Here is a 19,841-nt window from a genome sequence, read left to right as displayed (position 1 = left end):
TTTTTATTTTCAGTGCCCACAACACAACCAAGGTAGATTTTCATTGAAGAAATTCATAATATATATAAATAGGAAAGTGGCTTTCTTGTGAATAACCAATAGTGTAACTGATAACTAAAGAAGGACATTTAAATTTTTCTTTAAAAAATTAAAAAAACACATAATTCTCACATATTTTTTGTTCATCATAAATAGCATAGAAGCGTTGTTTGCACACAGGTTCCCTGGGAATCATTCCTGTGAGTCTAGATGATTGTTTTAAAAATATTTTAAGTTATTTGACAGGTGTATAAGTTTAGCTTTTGTTTTGTTTTGTTTGTTTATTTGTTAGCTTGAGGTATTTTTTACCACATTCTTTTTTATTTTTATTTTTATGGCTGTAAGATTCATTTTTATTTATTAATCTATACAACAAATATTTGCTTGCTTACTATTATAAGATTATTGGAGATCTTGCAACAGTTTTGGTAGTTCTCATCAGTTGTGAAATCAAAGACCATTGGTGTAGTAGTTTGAATGTAAGCTCATAGGAGTGGCCCTATTGGGAGGTGTGGCCTTGCTGAAATAGGTGTGATGTTGTTGAAGGAAGTATGTTACTGTGGAGGTAGGCTTTGAGGTCTCTGTTGCTTAAGCTTCCCTCAGTGTCACAGTCCACTTCCTGTTGCCCTCTGATCAAGATGTAGTCAGTACCATGTCTACCTGAACATCACCATGCTCCCCACCATAATAATGGACTGAACCTCTGAACTGTAAGCCACCTCAATTGAATGTTTTCCTTTATAAGAGTTGCCGTGATCATCGTGTCTCTTCACAGTAAAAGAAACCCTAAAAAAATTGGTGGTTCAAATTTTGGAAAACTTAACAGTGAATCAGAATTGTGATTCTAAATAGAACTTCTCAAAAAGATATTCTAAACCAGATTTGTTGGTTCCTACTTGAGCCTTAGTTTCAAAAAGAAAGATCTCCTATTATGCCGTGTCTCATTTTTTAAGGTTTATTTATTTGATATGTTTGAGTGTTTGCCTGTATATTGTTTCTGTGCATGGGTTTATGCAGTGCCTCTAGAGGCCCTAGCACCCAAATAGCATCTTACAACCGACTGTAACTCCAGTTCCGGGGATCTGAGACCCTCTTCTAGCCTCCACTTTTAATTTTTATATAAAACATTTTACAAAAAATGAAAAAGCCCCTTTACTAATGTGTATTTTACATGAGAAATCCAGACATATTTATTATAAACACCTTGATGAAAGTGACACCATTACTACCATACTATGGATGTGAAGCTGTCCCTCGGCTCCAATGGTTTCATAATTCACTCTGCTGTTCTCTTGAAATTCATTTTGAGTAGCCAGACAAAAATCTCAATTTTTAAATTTAGAGATACTCATTTCAGATTGTGAAGATGAATTTGTATGTTTCTTTGTGCTCTAAAGAAGCATGGTGTTAGATACTTGGAGTTGAAGAACTCTATACAACAAAGAATATGGAATGTACAAAATGCTTTAGCAAAATGGAACAGGGGTTAGAGAAATGGCTCATCAGTTAAGAACACTTGTTGTTCTTGCCAGGGAGTGTCTGTGAGGAACTCAAAACCTACATGGAAAACACAACCATGTGTAACTCTAATTCCAGAGGACCTATTGCCCTCTTTTGACTTTTTTGGGGCCCTGGTGCATATATGAATATGCAGACAAAACAATCATACTCATAAAAAGTTTTAAAGTGCTAAATCTATCTGGGTGAATTAGCCCTGGTGTAGCTTATGCCTAAGCTGGCATTATGAAATTCAAATTTACAGTGTTGACTTGGTTTTGTAAAGACTTTTGCATTTGTCTTTTTGTAATTATATGGTTTACTTTAATTAGTAAGGATACTTCATCCACATTTGTCAATAACAGAAATATCTCAGGAAATAAAATCCTAGATTTATTCTTTGATCTCTCTGATGTACACAGTCATCACCCATAAACAGGTTTCCCCCAGCACTCTTCATTCTCCAAATCTAGGTACCGGCAAGTCAGTCTATGGGCAGACAATTTCCACCAGGCACTGCAATAGAGAAACCTCTCTATTTATCTGCAACTTGAGCGTACTTTTGTCATACATTGGCTGTGTGATTTCTTTAATTAAATCTAAATACCTAAAATTGCTATTTACTTCCAGAATAGACAGCCCAAGGAACTTCACAGCTACTGCTCCATCAAACTAGACTGTGGATTACATGTCCATTTTGAATATCCACAAAATCAGCAAATTTTTTCTATACGCTACCATAAGGGTTGCTATTGTATAGCATTATCTGTTTTTGCTAGGACCAGAACATGATGCTTACCTTGATGGCACCTGTAGCTCCTTCTCAGAACATGGATTTGCTGGAAAACTCCATGTGCTTGGTACTCTGAATTTGTATTATTCATTAATGAAAGGACACAAGGATGTGGATGTGATTACACAGTTTGCTATTACACTCAAGTATACTTTATTATGAATAAATACATGCAAAATAAGATGCAAATTGGTCTCCTAAGGCCTAATGCTAAAGCTAAGTCCATCTTAAGGATGACCACTGTTATTCATCCCTGTGCTTTTTCCAATCTCAGTCTCAAAAATTCTCACTCATACAATCCCTCCTCTTTCTCGCCAATTGGACTCCCAGAGGTCCACCTGGGTCCTGGACATGGATCTCTGCATCTGCTTCCATCAGTCATTGGTTGAGATTTCTAGCACGACAGTTATAGTGTTTGGCCATCCTTTCACCAGAGTAGGTCAGTTCGGGCTTTCTCTCAACCACTGCCAGCAGTCTATTGTGGAGGTATATTTATGGATTTCTGGGGATCTCTCTAGCACTTGCTTCTTCTTATTTCCATGGGGTCTTCATTTATCATGGTCTCTTTTTCCTTGTTCTCCCTCTCTTCTCCTGATCCAGCTGGGGTTTCCTGCTCCCCTAAGCTCTCTTTCCCTCTACCCTTGCCCTTCATTAGCCCCCCCCCCCATGTCCAGTTTGCTCATGTAGATCTCATCTATTTCTCTGTCATTGGGCAATCCCTGTGTCTTTCTTGGGGTTCTGTTTTCTAGGTAGCCTCCCTGGAGTTGTGAATAGGAGCCAATCATCCTTTGTTTTACATCTAGTATCCTCCTATGAGTGAGTACATACCATGTTTGTCTTTCTGAGTCTGGGTTACCTCACTCAGGATGATTTTTTCTAGATCCATCCATTTGCCTGCAAACCTCATGATGTCATTGTTTTTTTCTGCTGAGTAGTACTCCATTGTGTATATATACCACATTTTATTTTTCCATTCTTCAGTTGAAGGCATCCAGGTTGTTTCCAGGTTCTGGCTATTACAATCAGTGCTGCTATGAACATAGCTGAGCATGTGCCTTTTTGGTATGATTGAGCATTCCTTGGGTATATGCCCAAGAGTGGTATAGCTGGGACTTGGGGGAGATTGATTCCCAATTTTCTAAGAAAGCACCATATTGATTTCCAAAGTGGCTGTACAAGCTTGCATTCCCACCAACAGTGGATGCGAGTTCCCTTTGCAAATTGGATCTGCTAAGGCCCAATACTAAAGCTAAATCCATCTTAAGAATGACCGCTGTTGAGTCAAACCTAACAATGAACTTTGACAAATCTAGCATCCTAAATTTGGGCAATCGTAACATGTACTTTAGTAAAGATCCACTTACTTCCCAAGATGTCATGGTCTGAGATCAAAAGTCAGTTTATATTTTCTTATGATTATGTAGCATTGAGCTATAATCTTAATGATTGATAGCATGAGAATTTATTAAGGAATTTCACAAGCACAGAAATGACCATTATTTAAAAAAACATACTCCAGGTTGTTTATATGATGCTATTGAAAGACTACTTGCTTTAAAACAAAAAAAAAACATGCAGAAGTGCTTCTCCTGATTTAAATACCCTCAGATTGCCATTCTTTTAACTACAGTAACGAATGAATTGCCCTCCTATACTGCATATGGAGTCCCCGGCAAACATGCTGAATTCACACTGGATGATAGGAAATGCAAGGTGTAGTACTTGGTTTTTATCTGCTATGGGACAAACTAACATTTTAATGTTATGAATTCTCTGTGCCAGTGTTCAGACCCATGGATTTTTAAGTTTTACATCCTCCCTACTGGAAGACAAATGTCTCATTAAGACCTCAAATCTCTGCAATCTATTGTTTACTAGTACTAATTTGTAACAAACTATATATGGTATTGGGCTCTATAAAATATTTGGAAGACAAAAGTATAAATAAACTCACTCTATACTGTGAGAAATGCTAACCAACAAAACATAACCATAGGACCAAGACAAGATCTGAAGTGCTGTTCCTTCCTGATAGCTTCACTGGTAACAAAAACTGAATTATATTGTACTCACTGCCAAACTCTGTGTATGGAAAAGCATGCATAGATGTCTACCAATTATCAACACTGCATTCAGCATCAGGGAGTGATAACATACTCAGAGAATGGCCAAGTAGCTTTCTCTCCTGACAGTCCCAGTATTTATAACAATATGAAGTCAGCATCATTTGCATAGATATTTCTTTTTTCTGGTGTCCTGCCTCTTAGAATACTGTAAGACTATCCTCCTCTGTGCTGTGATATGATCAAAAAACACCAAAGTACATAAAATAGGAAGATGCTGTCTTTATCAGAGATCACTATGTTTCTTCTCTTCTGGATTTCAGGTAAGATTATTGGACAAAGCACAAAAGCAGAGGATGACATACAAACACCCACTTTTCACTCTATATATGAAAATCTTGAGTCATAGGGAGCCTACTTTTGTTTAGATCTGAAATTTAAAAAAAACGTATTCTTCCTTTTCTGCTACTGATCTTTTATATGTAGAGTTAGCCTCAAGGGTTGAAATCGTGATGACCCAGGCTCCAGCTGTCCTGTCTGTAAATCCAGGGGAAAGAGTCACCATCAACTTCAGTGACAATGAACTGCAGAGCCAGCCAGGACATTGGGAAAAGCTTATGTTAGTACCAGAAAAATGAAAAAAACAATCATCAGGGAGGACTTATGAGCTTGCACTTGAGGAGTCATATAGACTGTGGTTTAGTCATATAGACTGTGGTTGATGATTAAGAAAAACAATCTATCCCCAGGAATTAGGCTAGCTCAAGTTCTTTTTGATGTTGGGAAATGTGTTCACAGGTTTTGGTGTACATCATAGCTAAAACAATGCTGTAAATAATAACTTCATGTAACTAGAAAACAAAGAATTGAGTGATTAGTTAAGATAATTGGACAGAAGTCAAAAGTATAAAAAGTAGAAAAGTAACCTGTTTTTCTGACAATTATAAAACTATTTCCTATGTAAACACTTATGGTTGAAATACTCCTGATACTGCCTATGTAGATGACTGTGCATTAAAGGTCTTGATCTGTGAGACATCTAAAAGATGAATGTTCAAATGAGTGTAGGTTTCTAAGAAAATGTGTAAGAGTGTGTTTAAGAAGAATAATGGAGCTGACCTGTTCCCGAAAATATGTTTTTATTGTGATTATGTAGTAACTATGTAACTTGTTTATGGAAAAAATCCTCTTTGTAATTAACTTGATGTGAAGAATATTGAGAGTGCCTGAAAAATAAAGAAGTTTTTACCCCTTAGAAAAGAAGTTTGTATGTTTTTCCTGCCAACTCTGTGTCTTGTTCCCAGTCTCTCTGACCTGCAGAAGGCTGGATCCTCTGCAAGAAATATGCAAACTGATATCCAAAATGATTGTATCAATTTGTTCTCCTACCTACAATGAATAAAGGTGCCTCTTTTTCCAAATTCCCATCAATGTGTGCTGTCAGAGTTTTTGATGGTAGTCAAATTTGTATCTGGATGTTTTCTGTGTCAGTTTATTCCTGCAGCCACTCAGACCCAAATAAACACTCAGAGGCTTATAATATTGTCAAACTATATGGCTTAATGACTCAGGCTTCTTGTTAGCTAGCTCTTAAATCTTAAATTAACCCACTTCTTTTTTTATTTTTTGTTTTTTCGAGACAGGGTTTCTCTGTGTAGCTTTGCGCCTTTCCTGGAACTCACTTGGTAGCCCAGGCTGGCCTTGAACTCACAGAGATCCGCCTGGCTGTGCCTCCCGAGTGCTGGGATTAAAGGCATGCGCCACCACCGCACGGCTAAATTAACCCACTTCTATAAGTCTATACTTTGCCATGTGGCTTGTGGCTTACTGTTACTTTACATCTTGATTCTTCTGGTAGAGGCTAGCAGCAACTTCTCTGCTTTTCTTCTCTCTCTCTAGTTGGAATGTCCTTCTTAACCTAATCTGCTTCATCATTGGACAAACAGCTTTATTTATAAACCAATCAGAGCAACATATATTCAACCATCACAGTTTACTTTGCATTTCCCTGATGACAATGCATGTTGAACATTTAAAAATACTTATTAGGGGGCTGAGAGATGGCTCAGCAATATAGAGCACTAACTGATCTTTCAGAGGACCTGGGTTCAATTCCCAGCATCCACATGGCAGCTCAAAACTATTTTTAAGTCCCGTTCCAGGGGACCCAACCAGACACCCATGGTAAAACACCAATGCACATAAAATTAAAAAAATAAATAAGTAAAATTTAAAAATACTTCTTAGCTCTTTGTCACATATGATAGTTTATAAAATCATAGTTTTATTTATGTGCATTTATATGTGTCTGTGTGAATACATGAAATGTGTATGAAAATTCCACAAAGGCCAGATAATGGTGTTTGAGCCCATCCTATGGAGCTGGAGTTACAGTTGATTGTGAAGCACCTGACAAGGGTGCTGAGAACCAAACTTAGATTTTCTGGAATAGCAGTAAGTGCACTTGACTATTGATCCCTTTCTCTAGTCCCTCCTCATAACAACATTTGCCCATACCTACAATGCCATGTTTTAAAATGAAATATTTTAATGGTTCATTTTATGACTTCATATATACAAACACAATTTTACATAGTATGTTATGGTACTGTTTAGTTAAGAAAGATCCTATGAGACATCTTTAAACTGTTTATCATGAATTACAGAAGGCAAATAACAAGAGACAGAGGACAGGGAAGCCGATAGGTTAACTGCAGATCATCAACGCTCCTTCACCTTCTCCAAATCCAATCCTCAAGTCTCACCCCCATCTCTATAGCAGACCACTAGCTGAGGCATTCACTCCTTATCTGCCTCCATCTCAAGAGGATCACAGAGATATTTTCTTCCAGTTTCCCTATGTGACTCACCCTGATATTTCAGCCCCCAATACCAGCAGGTTTTCACTGTGAACCTGCCATCCAAGCCTACAAGAGAAGAAAGTAGGCAAGTGAAGCAGGTAGACAAACTGCAGATCTTCATTCTTTCTTCTCTCCAACATATCCAGTCATCCAGTTTTCATCCCAGTTCTGTAGATGACTGCCTGTTGTGGTCCCTGCTCACTCTTTGCTCCTATTCCCAGGGCTCTAAACAGATCCTGGCAGAACTCCCTTCATTCCTTTCTGTAGACATCTTCCCTCCCACCCTCCTAGCCAATCCTATTCCCAAGTGTCAGCTCTCAATCCTGTAGGGCATATTTTGCTTGGAAGACTCCACAGATACATCAATCAGGATCCCTAAAAAATTTCACACTAGGAAACAAACAGACACCACACTGTATTAAGAACCAGAGAGGGTAAGAAAAAATAAGCATTAAAATACCGACACAATAAAGACAAGACAAAATATCAGCACCTATATTTATCCCAGATACCTAGACACTAGTTTAAAAACATAATCATTAACATCCAGGATATGTCTTCATTAGAGCACAGTAACCCTCCTACAGTAGGCCTCATGTATTATAACATAGCTGAAGACCTTAAAATAGGCTTTATAAATATGACAATGGTCCTTAAAGAAGGTATGAATAAATACCTTAAAGAAATCTGTGAAGCAAAAACAAACAGTGTAAGGAAATGAATGAAACAGTTCAAGACCCAAAAGTGGATATCGAATCAATGAGAAAAATCCAAGCTTTCAATTACAATAGGTGGAGAACATAGGATATTCAGTCCTTCAGAAGGCTAGAAAGAAAATTCCAACCTAAAGTGGTTGTCTAAAACTACAAAATTTGAATAAATAATCTCAGACCAGTAAAGACAATAGAAGGGAAACATACTCACACACACACACACACACACACACACACACACATACACACACACACACACACACACACACACACACACACATACACTGTGGATATCACTCTGTATGCTGTGAATGTGTGGCTCTGATTGGTTGATAAATAAAATGCTGATTAGGCAGTATCCAGGCAGGAATTATAGGCAGTATAAGCAAACTAAGAGAATTGTGGGAAGCCTGGAAAGCTGAGTCAGGAGATGCCAGCCTGCCTCCAGTGAGCATCATGTAATGGCATACAGGCTGAGCCATGAAACATGTGGTGACATATAGATTAACAGAAAAGGCTCAGTTTAAGTGTAAGAGCTAGTCAGTAGTAGGACTGAACTAACGGCCAAGCAGTTTTAGTTAATATAAGCCTCAGTGTGTTTACTTGGGTCTAAGCGGCTGCAGGACTAGCAGGTGAGAGAGATTTGTCCTGACCACAGGCTAAGTGGAACACAGGAAAACTTCAGGTACACACACATGATCTCACATACACACACAGACACACACAGACACAGACACAGACACAGACACAGACACACACACACACACACACACACACACACACACACACACACACACCAACCCCACAACAACAACAAAACCTAGTATCAAGAACCAACACACATTGTTCATTGATAAATCTCAACATCAATGCCCTCAATTTCCCAATAAAAATACAAGGGCAACGGACTGGAATGGAAAACAGAATTCTTCCTTCTTATGTATCTAAGAAACATACCCTACCATCAACGATAGCCATCACCTCAGGGTAAAACAATGGAAAAAGATACTCTAAGCAAATTCATCTAAATAGCAATCAAGTATAGCTATTTTTAATGTCTGATAAAATAGACTCCAACCAAAAGTAATTAGGAAAAACAGAGAAGGGTACTACACATTCATCAAAGGAAAAAGCCATCAAGAGGACAATGTAATTCTTAAAATCTATGTATCAAACACAAGAGCACTCAAGTTCATAAAAGAAACACTACTATAGATTATATCATATATTTACCCTCACACCTTCATAGTGGGAAACCTTATAATCACACTCTCATCAATGGATAGGTCATCCAGACAAAAACTAAACAGAAGAATATTGGTGCTAACAGTTTTTATAAGGTAAATGGACCTATCGAGTATTTACAGAACTTTTCGTATACTTTCTTCTAAGCACCTCATGAAATTTCTGCAAAATGGTGACATACTTGGACACAAAGCAAATCTCATCACATATAAGAAAATTGAACTTGTCAATTTTCTGCAAATCTGACTACCACTAATCAGAACTGGATATCAGCAACAAGAGAAACAATAAACTAGTGGAAATTGAACAACTCACTATGGAATAACAAATGAAATCACCAAAATACGAGGGACGCAGGACCCCAATTAGTTATCTCCTGTCACCAAATGTAGTTTCTGTACTGTGATTGTGTTACATCTAATTGAATTGTTGGTTAAAGGGAACTTTAACTATGGGAACTTCCAAACAACCCATACTGTTGCCAGACTATTGGTTGTTATCCAAAAACTGACAGCAAGGCTCTGCTGCTCAAGACACCTATACAACTCATTGAACATGGAGGAGTTGAACAATGCTTCATAGAGCCTTTAACTCTATGTGCTAGTGTGTTTGGTACATAAAGGTATTTTGGAGGGTAACATAGGACAAAGGTAAACCACCAAGCCAGCCATATACCCTTTGATCCACAATGTTTTCCGGTCTGCGAGATATGCTAGTGCAATGGTGGCATAAATATTTTGGGAGTAGTCAACCAATAACTGATTTGCCTGAAGGCCTATTCCATAAGATGGAACCCATACCCAATGCTGCTTGTGTGGCCAAGAAGCAGAGATTAGATAGCAGAGTTCTAAATTAAAATCATATGTTACTGTTCTAAAACAAACAAACAAACAAAACAAACACCAAAACAAAACAAACCAATCAAACAAACAAAAATAATCAATAAAATAACCACTAATAATATTCTATTATACGCATATATTACTATCCTGCTCACCTATCATCAGGGAAGCTTTTTTTCTGCATCAGATAGGAACAAGTACAGAGACTTACAACCAGACATTATGTATAGAGTGATAGAGTTTGGAAAACTCAGTCCTAAATGGAATATCTCCATTGAATCACTCGCCTCAGGGCTCATGAAGAAGAGGTAGAAAGAATGTAAGAACCACTGGTGAAGGGAGACACCAATAAAACAAGGTCTTTTAAAACCAACATGATTAGCATGCAAATGAACTAACAGAGACTGAGGCACAGCATAGACCCTAATATTCTGTGCAAGCTATTTCATTTTTCAGTCTTCTTGTACTGTTAATGAAATGCTAATTACACATATCTGCTCCTTGCATTGAGTGCCTGCATAAAACCAGTCACCAGATACTCCATTATCTCCAATGACTCATTCTAAATTTGCTCATCAAGTATGATTTACTAGTCTGATTTGTTTTCCTTTGGGGATTAGTAAACCATTTTAATATATTTAACCCTACTTTTTTTCCTCAGTCCCTCAATCTAAATCATGAACAAGCATTTTCCCAAAGTACCTGCTTACTTTAATTTCCTATCACATGTGTCTACTCTCATCCCTCCAAAGACACCCCATATGGGAGGCCCCTTCTTTGATTCTAAGATCAATTTATAGTCCCAGTGAAACAGACAAATTAAAAAATTTGAAGTTACAATCCACACATCAAGGAGACATGTGGCAAATTTCCATCAGGGACTAGTGTATTTCAGCCACTAAATTTTTTCTAGGTCCATTCATCTTCCAAAATTTTTGATAATTTCATGATTCTTCATAGCTTAATAAAATACCATTGTACAAATATACTGCACTTTAATTTTCCATTTATCATGTAGTGGACATTTTAGTTGATTCCATTCCCTTGCCATTGTGAATAGATCAAAAAAATGCATGGGTGTTTGGTTTTATGTCTGCCATAGACTATAGAGTCTTTTGAGTATATCCACAAGAATGACATAGTTGGGTCATGTAGCATGAATGTTAAAGAGTTTTATTAATAAAATCAAACCTGAGCCAGGTAATGGGGTGAACACTGGAAGGTCAGAGAGACAGAGCAAGCCACAGCTATCTCACCTTGCCAATTTCTCAGCTCCTCCTATTTCCTCAGACTGGAAGCTTCTGTGTCCTCATCCCAATGGCTCTCAGTTGAACTGCTGCCAGAAGCCTGAATGCTTAACCAGCCAAAATGCTTAACCAGCCAAATGCTTCTAGTTTCTGGTCCTCACGCCTTATAAAACTTTCTGCTTTCTACCACCACTCCCGGGGACTAAAGGCTGCTTTCTGAGATTAAAGGCGTGACTCACCATGCCTGGCTGTTTCCAATGCAGCCTTGAACTCAGAGATCCAGAGGGATTTCTGTCTCTGGAATGCTAGGATTAAAGGCGTGTGCTAACATTTTCTAGCCTAAGTATCTTGTGGCTTTTCTGTTCTCTGACCCCAGATACGTTTATTAAGGTACACAATATTTTGGGGAACACAATACTACCACAGGGTCATGTGGTTGTCCTATTTGTAGTTGTTTGAGGAAATTGCACACTAATTTCACACTGAGTGAGGGCTCGCCTTTCCTCCTATCCTCACTGCTCTAGAATCTTGACAGCTCATGTTGCAGCTATTGACAATTTTAAAAATGCTCAGACATTTTTATATAATAAATATGCTCTAGATTGGTTTTCTGGCCCAAGTGACAGGAATACTTCTTTTTTCAAATGGATCTGATGCAATTTTCACTCCTGATTTAGGCTGTCTCAGAATCATGGTCTTTTAAGTAGTGTGAAAAACCATGTACTAGGGAAAGAATTTGTTTGAACATTCTAGAAATACATCCAGGGCACTCTGCATCACTCTTAGTGGTAAGAGAAGCAAGGTTAAATATTGGATTTTATCTGGGAAGTGCTAAACTGATATTTAGAAATTCTGATCTCTGAAATTTTTATCTACAGTGTCAGACTATAAACTTTTATAAAGCTTCCATTCTCCCTATTGGAGATATCTGTCTTTCTAAGACATCCAGGCTTTCTAATTTCTTGTCCATGATATGTCAATATTATGCTATCTATTTCTTTAGTACCATATGCTGTGATGATTGGTGAATGTTCAGACAATTAAAAATGCTTCAGCTCATATTGTAAGAAACATCAAGTAAGAAAATATAATCCTGGACCAAGACCATAGATATGAGATGCTCTTCCTTTCAAACTTCTGAATTTATTCAAGATACTTACTTAGACTGTGCTAATATTGCAGCCTTGTATGTGGGGTATAAGCACAAATAACTTTCAAATCTTAACATCTCATCAAGTAACCACAACGGGGACACATAATTCAAGATGACACAGAGAAGTTCTTTATTGCAGTCAATATGAAGACAGTATCATTTGCATAAGTTCTTCCTCCTTCTAGTGTTCCTGCCTCTTACAATATTATAAGAAGGTCCTTCTATTGGGTGTGTCATGACACACTTAAACAAAGGGAAAGCAGGAAGATGGGTCCACATCTCAGCTCCTTGGGCTTCTGCTCTTCTGGGTTTCAGGTAAGAGTGATTACACATGTCAAAAAGTGGAGACATTAATTAAAGACAGAAATTTTACATCATTAGGAAGCCCAGCATCACATGGAATTTTACTTCCTGTTGAAAGAAATTGATACAAAAAAATCTTATCTTTTTAAAAAAAATAGTTTAGAAGTGACTTTCAGATGCAATGTCATGTTCTGACTAATACTTCTCATATGTTTTCAACCTCCAGATGTGACATTGTGCTGACTCAGTCTCCAGCCCCCTTGTCTGTGATTCCAGGAGAAAGAGTCACCATGACCTGCAAGGCCAGCCAGGGTATTTACACAAGCTTACACTGGTATCAGCAAAAACCAAATGAGGCTCCAAGGCTTCTTATCAAGTTTGCTTCTGGGTCTGTCTCTGGGATCCCCTCCAGGTTCAGCGGCAGTGGATCAGGGACAGATTTCATGCTCAGCATCAACAATGTGGAGCCTGAAGATGTTGCAAGTTATTACTGTCAGCAGAATAGCAGCTGGCCTCCCACCGTGATAGAGATCTAGAAAAAACACCAGGGAAGCTGAAGTCTGAGGCTGGGCTGCTTCAGCTGCTTCTGGTGGTGTCCTCTACCTTCTTGAAAGTGTTTCACAGATGCAGACAGCCTTGAAGATCACAGGGATAATACAAATGAAGAAGCCTGGATGGCTCTTTTGCCTCTGAACACTCTTCACTCCACTTCATCTCCATAATACATAGCCTAGAATATTTTCCTAGTGTAATCAGTCTTCCTCCAGTGTACTACAACCCAGAGAAAATCCTAGCCTGGATTGACAAAACAATTGATTCCATGAACTTATAATTGTTGGAAGTATAAATGAGGCATTGCCTGATGCCATAGCATTTACTATACTCTTGTCTCCACAGAGATGAAAGCTGAGACTCACTGCTTCATGTCTCAGTTGCAACTTTCCCATATACATTTTATAGTAAGTGAACAAGTATTGAGTATAGAGTGTTTTTCCTGTTTATAGATTTATATGAACTAGCCAATCTAGTTTGGTGAAAACTGCAAATTTCTTGATAAGTGGTTACAGTTACTACTTAATAGAAAAAAAATGAAAGTAGACTTGGAAACAATAACATTATGTCTGTCAACCTAATATTCAATAGATCTCTTGGAGTTATGTTTCAATTATCAATAGTTCAGATGAGTAACAAAATGCAATTTCTTTTATAAACAATGGAATCATGGGGGATATACCAGTTTTTAGATTTCCACTAGCCACTACAGAATTTCATGGAAATAAATGAAGCCCTCTGTTGTAGCGTTTCATTAGAAAAATGTCAGTGCATGGACAGAGGCTTGCAAAAGGAGAATTACCATGGAAGTATTATAGCTAAATAAGAATAGAAATCTGAGTTATCTCTTACTGAAAGAACGTTGCAGAAAGAATCTTCATGCCTCAAATAAGGGGGCATTCATCAAAGATCGTGTTTAATAGAGTAGGGCTAACCATTAAACAATTCTGCAAACATGACTAAGAATTTAAAATGTGGTGGAGTATGTTGGTTCATGTCTCAAAACCAGCACTTGGGATTCTGAGGCAGGAGGATCTCCATGAGTTCAAGGCCAGTCTGATCTACATGGCAAGATTCAGGACAGTCAAGGCTACATAGTGAGACCCTATTTCAAAAACAAAAACAAAGGGAAATAATTAAAAAATTAGTTGGTTGGAAAATTTCATTTTGTGCCCTAATTAAAATCTGAGAGTGACTTTAGTGTGTGTTTGTGTGTGTGTGTGTGTGTGTGTGTGTGTGTGTGTGTGTGTGTGTGTTATATGTATGAGACAAGGGGATAAATCATAGGTAGGCTTTAAAGACTCTCCTCTGTCACTCTTCATTTTTACTTTTTGAGATAGGCTCTCCTGTGGAATGAGGAATTTTTCATTGACTAGAATACCTCATCAGAGAGCCACTTTGATCTGCTTGTCTTTATGTCTGAGTGCTGGAGTTACAGATAGTGTGACTAAACCTGGCTTTAATGTGAGTGTTGGGAATTGAAATTTGGGTTCCATTTTTTCATTGCAAATACCTTAAAGAGTCATATCCTTGACATTGAAACTAATTTATTAAAAATAATAAAACATTTTTGACCCTCAGGACAAGTCTTTTGAGGTTAATGCATTTTAATACCAAGATCAATTATTTTCATCTACTTAGGTCCAGTTTCCTGTCCATGCATTAATTAGTAATGTATGATTCACAATCTAGTTATTGTGAATACCTTCCACTCACAGCACTATAGGTACTTTTATGAAAAAATTACATATGTTTATATTTGATATGAATGAGTACCCCAAATAAGACATTCTATCCAATGTTTAAAAAATGTATTTTAAGATGTTAGGATTTTGTGTTTGGTTCCATGGTTATGCAAACTCATCAATTTATTCTCCTGGTACCTTTATTCAGTGAAAATCATATGAAATTTATTTAGACTATGTAACATGATCTTATAAAACTAAATGTCAAGAAAGAATAAAGAGATAATTTATGTAATGCTTTAGTCTGGATAGAAGATGCACACACTTAGTGATTTTTTTATATGTGTTTTCAAAACTTACTTTTCTCTACAAATTGAGATAACCTTCCCATAATTTAAAATTTGTGGTTCTCAATATTTACTTTTATGTCTTAAACAATTTTGATAATTTCACATACATATAATGTGAGTTGTGGACAATTTTACACAGTATTACCCCTTCTCATTCCTCCCTCTGACCCACTTAAACCTTTTTCCATGCAAACAAGAACACTCTGAAAAATGGGTTTATTTGTGGTTACTAGTCTGATACAATTTATACAACTTGGTTATATAAGACCAGATGAATAACTGACCTCAGGTAGGACTTGAAGATTTTTCTGTCAACAAATGGCATTGTCCAAAGTGAATTTATTACTTGATCATTCCTTCCCCAAATCTACAACTCATAGAAGATAATAAAGAGGCAGACATTTGCTCCCATTAGTAAAAAAAGAAGCAGGCATTTTACATCATTGTTTTCAGAAATATAAATCAATTTATTTTAATAAACTTACAAACAAAAACACTAACCAACAGATTAAAGTATCCACTCTAACACATACTTCCTAACTCCCAATCCTGATTCATCTCAATGAACTTCAGTTGGAAAAGCCATCATATAATATAATCATTATATACAAATGATTATCTTTATATCCCATGAGTCCTCTTGCCTATATTCTGTCCTTACCCATCATCTACTATTACCTTTTCTTGGTCTTCATTCTACATGCTGTACTATATGAACAATTATAGCCGTCCACCATAATTTTTAATCTTGTTTGCAGTTTCCTTATAATTTGCATTATTAAAGGCTAAAAGTCATGAAATCAGCAATATAGCTACCTAAGCAAGACCAGCATAAGACAACACTAGTGAACATGTCAGCTCAGTAGGGAAAATTTCACACAGCCCCAGACCTTGTTGAATTGCTACAGGCAATCAAAACTTGCTGAGAGAGCAGAAATCAATCTTCTACATGGGTGAACCTCTTGGTAGGTTATTAAGTCACAAGTGGTCAGCCTTAAACACATATACACAAGACCAACATTAAATGGACCTACTAGGTAGTGAGTGTTTGTAAACAATAATAACTATATAATAAAAGATCACAAATTTGAGGAGATGTTAGAAGAGGAGAGTAAATGTTGGAAATGAAATTCTCAAAAATTTTAAAAATGCTATTTTAAGCATCTAAAGTAAAAAACCATTTATGATTAAATAGGAAATGTATGTATTTAGAATTTTGTGCTCACTTTATTTCCATTGAACATTACAATCTGAATATGTAATTTTGAAGAGAAAATATCTGAACTTCATAAATTGTAGAGGATAAATGCAAGATATATATAAACAGATGGCTATAGTTTGTTTCAGATATTCAATAACCAGGGCAATTACAGACAACTTTGGCTAAAAGTTCTCATCTGTCAAATATGCTTTTTTTCTTTCTATTGCTAAATCACCAGCCCACCTAATGATATTTTGTTGGATTATTCCAATTTTTTTCATTGAAAACAGCCTGCTTTAAGAGTCTATCTTAGATATTGTCAGGAAATCAAATCAAGGGAGGTGATGTTCATTGTTCTTTCTGTCCTCTGTTACAATCTCCCCAGTTACCCAATTTCAGTAGGTGATGAGAAATTTAATGTAGCTGAAGCACAAGATAAGGAATTAAAACTAGCAATTATGAATATGTTTAAGGACCTTAAAGAGGTGATGGATATATTCCTTAGTGAAGTCTGTGAAAACACAGTGGAATCAAATAATGAAAAAAAAGTCTAAGGCATGAAAATAGAAATGGAATCACTAAAGAAAACCCAAATTGAAATAAAACTGGAAACAAAAAATTTAGGAAGTCAAAAAACAAATAAACAACAACAGCAAAACCTCCAAATCCCAAGTACCTCAGTGTTAAGCCTCACCAGCAGAGTATAAGACAAAGATAATGTAGGAAGTTAGAATAGATAGTTTGATGATCATTCCTGGGATTGATCCTCATGAAGTCAAATAGTAAGAAAGAATGAAGAATTACATTATATATGTACCAATACATTAAACAAGATAACATTATATAATACTCCTTTTTCTTTTAAATTGCATTGCAGTTCAAAGGTCATGTAGCTATTGTGCTTCTCTTAAGCAGCTGTGTGACTTCTATTCTTAGTCAGTGATTCTACAGAGGGCCACAGATCCCTTATGATCATGACTGCAATGGAAGGCTGATCACTCTCCTTTAAGAAGTTGTTTCTTTAAATAAAACTTCTCCTGTCATAATTTAAAAGCCCCCCCCCTCTCTCTCGTTGTTCCACACATATTCCACTGTGTGTATATACACTTTGAAGAAGTACATGTTGAGATCTTTACCTCTTTTTCTAAAATGATGTGATTATATTATGATTTTAAAAGTAAAAAGTTATTTGGCTTTATTGTTGTACTGGAGAAAGATTTGAATATTTAAGATAGTAATCCTTTAAGCGATTGAGGTTTTGAAAGCATTCTGGTCTCTTCACAGTGTTTTTTGTTTGCTTGTTTGTTTGTTTGTTTTTTCAAGACAGGGTTTCTCTGTGTAGCTTTGCGCCTTTCTTGGATCTTGCTCTGTAGACCAGGATGGCCTTGAACTCACAAAGATCAGCCTGCCTCTGCTTCCCGAATGCTGGATTAAAGGCATGCGCCACCACTGCCCAGTAGCAGTGTTTTTCACAGACCAGTATTTGCCAAATTATTAAAGTTTGTCTTATACACTTTTGTTAATGGCTTATCGCTTTGGTGCTGTACTAAGTCATCCCCAAATTTCAGGCTGACAAGAATTTCCCTCATTACACTTTAATTGTGCCCTAGTTTCATGTTCACAATCAGCTCTCTGGTAATTAGTTTATATGTTGGATGAATTACTTGTGCCCATATATAATGGTTTTTTATGGATACGTATTTGTTCTTCCATTTGTTCAAGCTACTGTGATTTGCTCACTATCTTTTTGTATAGATAATTGAGGCAGGATCTGTGGCGTCCTAACCTGTCATTTGGAACCATACATATTGGAAAGAAAATAATTATGAAAATAATTGCTTGGAAATGTAACCAAGTCAGTTGCCCTATGTAACCAATACTTTTTTTTTACAAGCAGCTGCATTGCATATCTTGTCATTTATTTGATAACAGCAGCCACACCTTGTCAAAATCTACAAGGCATTAGCAACGAAATGATGTTCATATTAAGCAGTCAATGACCTAGAGACAAAATTAAAAACAGTGAAAACTACAAGGGGAGCTGTGAACAAAGTGTAAGCAATGCATCTACACTTAATACTTTAGGGCATAGTCTCTTGCTTGTACCAGGAACCAACAAAAAAGACCCAAGAATTCAATGGCCAAGTATCTTTTGTGACTGTAAGGAAATGTACGTCACAGTGACTGAGAACGATGTGTGTTACAGAACATTGACACCGCTTCACAAAACAAAGCACTGTTTAGTGAACTAAAATAGGCTTCATTTTTATATCTGACATGGAGGTGGCCAAATACACAAATAGGTACCTGCTCAAGATAAATGAAGATACATGTTTACATATAATCTGGTACAAAAGTATTCATAATACCTTTATTAATAACTTCAGGAGGTAGAAAAATGAGAATGTTCACATGGAAGAATAAATGTTGCCATCACTAAAGGATCCAACAATAGAGACATTTTATTTACTTATTCACAGAACATGAAAAAACCTTTAAAGAAACAGGTATACTCAGAAAATGAAATTAAGTCACTGAGGCACAGGAGCTGTATGATTTCATTCAAATGAGACTTGAGAACTTCAAAAAATACATAATCTGCAGTGACAGCAAGAAGGTCAGAGTTTCTCTGATGTGTAAGCTTAAGAGAAATTAAATAAAAAGAACATTACAATGTTATGAAAATTATGTATATGTTTATTACAGCAATGCTTAAAGTATGCATTTCTTTGTCAAACATACTCAGCACATGAGTCAGTTTCCTGATTATAATTAAGTCTATTTTCTAATACTTAGTAAGATTACAGTCAATACATTGATGAGAGTATTGAGTGACTTGATTCCATCTTGTAATCTTGCAATGCACTATTGACTATGAGCACAAAGACTCATCCATGACAATCATGATCCCAGTGTCTTAATTACATTTTCCTAGTTATCTGTATTTTTTTTATGAATGTTTACAAAAAATTTAAGTAAATTTCAGATTAGAAAACAAGAATACCTTGTTAATGTATATTTACATTTCAATTGAACCACGTTGCCAATTTTTCAGCATCCAACTAGTCTCTCATCAGTCATCACATTTTGTTTTATTATGTTCACTCCTGATGTAGAAAAGACATTTTTGGGTTATTTTTCAAATTCAAGAAACCTACATAACTCTTCCCTCTATATACACTGCCATACAGACCAGGGTATTTGCATATTGCTCCCTGGGGAGGTCCCTGCCTTGCTGTCCTAAGATAAAAGCTCAAATGTCCTCTTGCCTTTACTCTCCTTAGTTCATTCTTCAAA

General features: G+C 36.6%; 1 gene segment (V, D, J or C); it reads left to right on the top strand.

Moving 5' to 3' along the window:
- The first annotated feature begins 4,904 nt into the window (after positions 1-4,904).
- Positions 4,905-13,292, top strand: LOC131906392 (Ig kappa chain V-V region L7-like). The segment is given in 2 exon segments: positions 4,905-5,011; positions 12,983-13,292. Coding segments are annotated over 2 exon segments (417 nt in total).
- Positions 13,293-19,841: the final 6,549 nt, after the last annotated feature.

Source organism: Peromyscus eremicus, chromosome 3 (assembly GCF_949786415.1).
Source record: "Peromyscus eremicus chromosome 3, PerEre_H2_v1, whole genome shotgun sequence".
Classification (NCBI taxonomy): domain Eukaryota; kingdom Metazoa; phylum Chordata; class Mammalia; order Rodentia; family Cricetidae; genus Peromyscus; species Peromyscus eremicus.
Note: the sequence above shows the minus strand (reverse complement) of the source record. Positions and strands in the feature narration are given on the sequence as shown.